The 7,967-nt window shown below is 45.2% G+C and overlaps 1 protein-coding gene across 3 annotated transcripts in view; it reads right to left on the reverse strand.

The window, feature by feature from the left end:
• The window catches only part of LOC122782700 (AT-rich interactive domain-containing protein 1B-like), a 120,392-nt gene extending 112,786 nt beyond the window's left edge, over window positions 1-7,606 (reverse strand). For 2 of the 3 annotated variants that reach the window (XM_044047164.1, XM_044047163.1), the window contains exon 1: window positions 5,221-7,606. In XM_044047164.1, the coding sequence (XP_043903099.1) occupies window positions 5,221-6,504 (1,284 nt within the window). In that variant the 5' untranslated portion in view covers window positions 6,505-7,606. The remainder of the gene's footprint in view (window positions 1-5,220) is intronic. The other variant, XM_044047165.1, reaches the window with a different exon arrangement.
• Between the last annotated feature and the right edge of the window lie 361 nt (window positions 7,607-7,967).

Genomic DNA, 7,967 nt, shown 5'->3' on the forward strand with positions numbered 1-7,967 from the left:
TCAGCAGTCTTCCATGTGACTCACTTCAAATATCACCTACATTTACAGTATACACCTCTGGCCTTCTTTCATGTACTGTATAGTTATTGAATAACAATGTTCTTTTGTCCCTGACGTGTTGACTGTGACGCTCCATTTAAACATGACAGCGTATAGGCTGGATATTATGGCTGTTATGGGTATGAATGCACTAATAGTGTAGTTTTTATCTCATTTTTTATTATGTACTGCATATGTCTGATGATGAGACCCAAGAAAATGTCCTGCTCTGGCTGGACAATAAAGTTCTATTCCATTTTATGTACATTATGACCTACATGAATAGAAGTAACAAGTAAAATCATCACAAAATTGCACCTAAGTAAGATCATTTTGATTTTACACTTTTCAATCAGTTAATATCAATGGAAGTACATTTATTGAATAAATAATAAAAGCTATATATAATACAATATATATGCCAAATAAAGCTATTATGTCTGGGTGGACTTTGTTATGACATTACGCTCTAATAAAAACTGGAAGGCTTTTTATTTTAGTGCTCAGGCTTCATGAAAAATTACCTGTATATGCTGCTTGTTCAATAATAATAACAATAACAATATATGCGCCTATTAAATTAGATTAAGTGTCTCGTTTTGCATGTAGCTGTGCACAAAACGAGAAGATGCCTGGCAGTGATTGCAACATGTTTGCTGTGACATTACTTTTTAATTGTGCCCTCGTTTCTTGATGGAAACGAAAGAGGAGTGGAAACGTAATAGTCGTTGGACGTGGTAGCAGCAGCGACTGCTGACACAAGCTTACGAGGGATGGAATAAAAATGTCAAATTAAATCAATTATAATTCAAAAGGACAAAGTCAAATTCTCCCATTTTTGGGGCGATTCACTTGCTTCCCCCAATATTGCTTTGGTTTCACTTTTTTTTCTTCTTCGCCTGCTCCCTTCCTCTCACTGACAGTTGGCATGAGACAAACGTGAGAAACAGCTGACACTGAATCAGCGCCTGCATGCAGTAATTAAATCCTCTCCTCGGGGCATTTACACACATCAGCCTTTGACTTCAGGGGATGTTATGAGGGCACAGTGGAGGCAGGCTAGAATAACTACAATTATTTTTATTAATAACACCATCTTATGCACGCTGAATCGACTGGACAGTTGTTGTTGTGTTTTTTTTTCCTCCTCCTCCCTCAAAAATCAGAATGAAATGGAACCAACATGCAGACCAGGAATAACCTCAGTCTGCCAATTACCTACACACACTCGGCGTTTCATGCGAGGAAGATGAAAAACGCTGTACGGGGTCCTTATCGGAAGCAACAGAGCAAATTAGAATTCTGCTCTAGTGTTGCTAATCAGCACTGCACTGGCCTGGCCAAGACCGAGATGTAAACAAAACAACATAAGCAAATGATGGAAGGGGAGGGAGGGGAGGGAGGGGAGGGCAGAGAAAGAGTGAGAGAAAAACTGTGAGAGGACGGGGTTGACGTTGGACTGATTAGTGCTGACAGAGGCACAAACACAGTGACAGAGAGGGGAAAAAAAGCACACACACTTAAAACAATAACACACACACACATATATCTGCAAAAGCCCACTTCCTGTCCAGACCCTGTGGGCCAGCAGTCCGTCCATCCGTCCATCCATCCATCCATCCGATGCAGAACATGTACCATAAATTAGATTCCGGCAGCCTCAGTCGGGCCCATCACTATGCACAAGGCTCGCCGAGATAGCCGCATAATACAATGTGACATTGATGCATAGCTCCCATTATAAAGTCTTTGTTCGTATCACACTAATAATTCATAAGAGAGAAATGTAAACAGTATGCACTGGAGAGCACCGCGAGTGGGGATCATTTCAAGGTAAGCCCGTTACCGAAGGATGGAACGGGGGCTCGTCGTCTTTGATGTGTGTGCACAGCTACCGAGGCTTTGATTCTTCGCTCCTTAAAAACAAAAAGACAAAACACGGGAGTCTAATATTGTCAAATTAGTAGAGACTGTAGCAACCCATTCATTTGTTTTTTTTGTGTTTGTTTTATTAGGTCAGGTTTTCAAAAAAACGAGTCGCTGCTGTAATTATCTGAGCAACAAAACGCGTTATTTCAAACTTGCCAGTCCCTAATTATTATCTGCTAATCACTTTTATTGTTCTCCGTGTGTGTTCTGATTAGCGCGTGAGAGATGAGTCCTCGTTACGGGCAGAAAAATACTGTTTAATTTAAAATATGAACTTTAATAAGTCATTACGGTTTGCTCACGCTGCTACATGAGTGAGGAAGGACAAACACACCGAGAGAAAAAAGGGAGTTGACAAATGAATATATTACTAACACTCAAATGATTTATGTTCATGCAAACTAGGGCAATTATTCAATAACTATATATATATACACATATAGTAAAATATTATTCCTGGGAAATATAATAAAGGGTCAGAACATGTAAATCTATGAGATGTTTATGCAAACACACACGTTGTGAATTGGACTGTTTCAGCTCAGATCTGTTATGGTTTCATCCAAGACTATTTCATATAAGTGCGGTCAAACAAAGTCTCACAGGCACAAGGTCACAAACTAAACACTGAATATTGTTCTGTTGTTCCCTCGATCAAACAGAGCAGAGTAATTTGAGAATGTGGGACAATGCCGTTGTGGTGACACAGCAGAAAACATCAAACACGCCTCATGTAACATGCTGTTTATACACACACACACACACACACACACACACACACAGACAGAGGTTTTTGTGGTGGTGCTCTGTCTTCATTTTTGGTGAGTGGACAGATAAGTGAGAATTGGGGGTGTATTTTGTAAATGAGGTGCACTTGTTGGCTCACAGCTCCCTGAAGAGAAGCGGCGGGGAGGGGAAATTGAATTTGAAAGAGGGGGGAAACTGTGCCAACAGGTGACAGAGGCGTGCTCCGACCAAACGCACTCTGAAGTGAAGCGCAGTCGTATCACGGGGCCAATTTGGAGGCAGCATTATGCACTACACCGCTCGCTTTCCTCACACAGCCTGTCAGTGCACAGGAGAGCAGTACCGCTGCTCCAAATATGAATTAAACATAGAGCTTTTGTAGCGTGAATATACTACTGCTGAAATGTTGGTAGAGTCAAGAAGATTGGGGGGGGGGTAGAGAAAAAAACACACCAGCATATGCACTTACTCCTAAAGTGGAACACTGAAAAATTGAAAAATAAAAACTAGACTAACATTTACAGCATGAAATGTAAAAAAAAATGCAAGGTTTGTATTGTATGATGGAATTAGCACTACAGCTGAATATAAACAGCTTTAATATCACTGTGTTTTGGCCCGTGTCTGCTACCCGATACACACAGATCGATAATCGTCATTTTAATTGTGGGATTATCTTATATTTCCCGTGCCCGCCTCATAATTTGCTACAATCAATACCACAGCAAAACCTCCCACGCTGGAGCCTTCGCCTCGTTTCTCTCGGCGTTCAACGCAAATTGCCTTTGATTGGAACAATGTAGGTTAATGAACTGCCTCTGTCTTTGCGAGAGGCAGACAGTAGCTACGCTCAACCACCTTAAAGGCCCCACAGTCATCCAGATGTGCCATGCAGCAGTGTGCATATTTCAGACGCATTAAAAAACAACAACAACAACAACAACAGCAGCAGCAGCAGCAGCAGAATAATGGCACTTTTCAGTTCAGAGCTCTGCACTGGCAGCTACACACACTCCCGCGGCTACAGAGGCTCACGGATACCCAGGGACCCTAGAATACAGAGCCCCCCAAAACAGAGACATAAATGGTTGAATAATTAGGAACACTTGCTTCCATTCCTCCACTTGGTGCCCTCGAGCAAGGCACTCACCCCAAGGTGCAACAGTGCTCAAATGTAAGCCAGCATCAGGGAATTTGTTATGCAAGACGTGAAGAAGTGAAGTATGTGCTTAATGTTTCTAAACGTTCAATTAGCATCAAGTGGAAGCTCAACGTATGTACAAAAACATGAGAAAAAACTAAAACTTGAAATCACAACAAAGACATTAAAATATTTAGTTTTGCTCCTGAAAGAACACACACTTGTAAAACACATTAATTGAGGCGAATGTGAGGCAAAACACTCATAATTACGCGTTTACATAGATGCCAAATCCTACATAAATTATAAAGTGCTCGACAATCTATATAAATATGCTGTGAATTGGCCTCTAATAAGAAACTGGACACCAATTTTTAAGATCATCTGCTTTTCTCTGCTGTTTGACATTGGGAGTGTTTTGAATGTCAGATCAGTGTGTGGGAAAAAAAATATATTCGGGGCAGCCTAGACCTTCATAAAACTTCAATTACTGTGTTGGACGGCCTCCAAGTGGGGAGGATTCCCATAAGACGTGAATGCAGCATCACCACATCAGCTCCATGGCCAAAGAAGAATCCTCCTCTTTTTTTTTCCCCTTAGTACAATCTGCCCAGCGGGGCCACAGGGAGCCAATCAGATGGCAGACTGGGTGTCAACTGTGAGCCAGAAGAGCGGAGAGCTCTGAGCCAGTTTACCTCCACTATTCAAATTCAGAACAGAGCGGCTGCATGGGAATAAACGAGGCGCGCAGACAGACGCGCTCCAGCCCGACAACAGAGCTGCTCGACAGCGAGGGCACGGCCGGTGATCTCTGTGATTACCCGACACGATCAAATAAATAATCACGAGATATCACAACTATATCATACTGCGCACGAGAACATGTGTTAACATTTTCTATAGGTTGTTGTTGTTTTTTTCTCCCTGCGACGTGCGCCTTGAACACAACGCGTTCTCGGAACAGGGCGTTTCGCAACGTGTCCAACACCACGTCGGCAGAGGCGAACACATCGAACATGAACGCTGTTATTTTATTCATGTACAACTAAAACAACATCAAAAAACACCATAATAATGAATGAAAGGATTATTAACTATTGCTATATTAAGTAGTAATTATAGGTCAACCATTAAAGCAAATAAACAAACAAACTTCCATTTCTTGTTAAATGTTTCATATCTGACACGTTCATAAAAATAATATTCATCCATGTTATTTATGTATAATTCACTAGCAATCGTCCAAGCATTTTTATCACACACACACACACGCGCAGCAGCCTCTGGTATGTAATGTGAGTGTGGAACCAGTGTGCACAGGACCTTAAGGTCACGGATGAGCACACCAAGTTCCCAAAGCTCACCTGCGTCCTGCCGAGGCCTTGTCCTCCGTTACCCGGGCTCATAGAATGCGGGTGGTTCCTCTGCTGTCCTCCCCAGCCGTGAGCAGATGCGGGTCCATACTGGGGCCCCACGTCCTTGCCCAGGCTCATGCCAGCCTGCTGCTGCTGCTGCTGCTGCGATGTGGGGCCACTAAAGTCTTGATAGGCACCACCATAGCCCCGCATCATGGGGCTGGGGGACGTCAGCAGCTGGTTGAGGGTCGGTGTGGAACCCGAGGGGTGATGCTGCTGCTGCTGCTGCTGTTGCTGCTGCTGAGTTTGCCCCGGGAACCGCTGAAAGCCACTAGAACCAGGTCCCAGAGGAGCTTTGCCGTGGCCTGTGTTTGAGTTGCTGCCCATCATCATGTTCCCAGGTTGGCGGCATCCAGTGGGGCCCATCATCCCGTAGGCCCCGCCGCCGTAGCTCGCCCGGTACGCCGGGTACTGGTGGTTGTACTGGCTGTTGTGGAAACCTGCGTCGTGGGAATTCTCCATGCTGTTGTGCGCCGAGGAGTGCGTTATCCCCATCCCGCTGCTTTGCTGCTGCTGTCCGCCATGTTGATCATAACAGGGCCTTGGGGTGTAATAGTTGTTGTTAAACTCAGAGTTGTTACTGTTTGGCCCTAAGTTAGACTGTTCGTACCTGGAGGTCGTCATCCTCTCCGCAGGTTTACAGGTGAGCTCCCCCTCACCTTTACCTGACATGTGCTGCTGCTGTGGCTCCCCCAGCAGGTTCTCTTTGCCGCCGTGGTGTTGGTGATCCATGCCTCTGTCTCCACGGGGCCCCTGGCCGTTGTTGTTGACAGTGTTGTTACTTTGGATCTGCCGCTGCTGATGTGGCGTAAACTGGCCGAATTGCAGCGGCTGCTGCTGCTGAGGCAGCGGCTGAGACTGAGGGGGATCTCCGCTCCCCACACACTTCAGCTTGTGGTTCGCGATCAAACCCGTTTCCATCGAGGAAGTGGTTGAATTAGTCGACGCCGAGGAAGACGTGAGGTTATTTCCATCCTTGTCGTGGCCGTCCGGCGCGCCGTGAGTCGTGGAAGTTGAATGGACCATGTTGAGCTCGTTTCGGCGGTGATGGTCTACATTATTCAGAGTCCCATCTCCGGCTCCCAGCATCGGTCCAATTCGCTGCACGGTCCCTCCTCCTCCTCCTCCACCTCCTCCGGATTTCCCCGAGTTGAGCTCCGGACCCAAACCGCTGGGTAATTTCTTATTTTTGTTATTAGTTCTGGTCGGAGCCGATGCCACTTGCGCAGCCATGGTCACTCCAACATCTCAGCGCGCAGTGACAGCAAGCTCCGACCAGCCGCGCTCACAGAAAATAACACACGAGAGGAAGAAAACACAAGCTGGGAGGTGGGAAAAAAATGTATTCAGTGGAAAAGGCAAGCTTTGTTGTAGCGCTGCTGCTGCTGCTGTGGCGGTGGTAGAATGGTGCGTCAGTGAGGCTTCATGTTGAGAGTTTCTCTGGCAGGTTTAAACGAAACTTTTTTCTTCCTCCCTCCGCCTCTCCTCCATCCCGGTTCTCCGTAATATGTAGCAGCGTCTCCCGGAGCCCTTGTGGCCCAGCATGGCATGAGAGAGAGCGGGCTCTACCAGCTTATCCACCTCCGGGGCTCCGACGCGCCTCGCATGGAAAATCCGGACTGGAGCAGCGAGCCATTACGCACGCTGCGTGTTGTTTTGGTGGTTCTTTGGAACGCTTTGTGGGTTTATGTTACAATAAAAACGACACAATAACATAGCAGTGGTTTGACTTGACCTGCTTTTCCATTATTTTACGATAATATCAAGATTTCGTCTGATAGTTCCATGTCATACGGTCAGAGGACGACTCATTATGGCGACTCCCAACGTGAATTTCACATATAAACAACAAAATAACCGATAATATCGTACATTTTGGTTAATCACGCACAGACACTGCTCCTCTGCTCCGCAAAGATCCCTCAAATAAACGCACCAAGGCGCGATAACTTTACCCCAGCGAGCTTCTGCGCAATTATCCAGATCTGATTTTCCCTCCTGCCAGCAGCAGCTCTGTCCCTCTGCTCAAGCCAGTTCTCTACAGCTCTGACAGGAGTTGGACACTCATCCACACACTGTGCGCAATAATGTTGCCATCGGAATAAGATTATAATCACACTTTATGGCAGCTATAATGTGGTAATATCTGTAAGCACAGAGTTCATCCACTTCCTCCGTCCACTGCCAGTCACTCCTTTTCAGATTGAAAGGGAATTTATGTTCCCTTTCGGCCAAGAAGGAAGCTATACTGGCCATATCTCAACCTATAAACTGTTCTTCAGAAGTGTTTGGTGTGATAGCAGATTGAAAATGACATTCACAGTATGATTAGTTCACTTTATGTCTCCATATCAGAATGTAATAACCTATAAATATTATAGCTATTCTTCATTAGGGTCTTAAAAGTCTACATTCTTTAACTTCCTCTCTCTTGGGTTTATTTTGTCAGGGACAAACTTGTTTAAAGCGATAATGACAATGTGATTTGTGGGGGTGGTGGGTGTTGGTGGTGGGGGTGTGTGGTTGCGGTGTAGGACCACACAAAACCAAAGTCTACAAGCTATGCTCGCCCCATCAGTGGCATTCAAACATGAATTTAAAATAGTGCTTAGTAAAGCAGCCGGGGAGTCTGTGGGGACTTGAATGAGCAGAGGGTCCGCTTTGATGAGATCAGATGCATTTGATCAACAGAGGGA

This window comes from Solea senegalensis, linkage group LG16 (assembly GCF_019176455.1).
Source record: "Solea senegalensis isolate Sse05_10M linkage group LG16, IFAPA_SoseM_1, whole genome shotgun sequence".
In the NCBI taxonomy this organism is placed as follows: domain Eukaryota; kingdom Metazoa; phylum Chordata; class Actinopteri; order Pleuronectiformes; family Soleidae; genus Solea; species Solea senegalensis.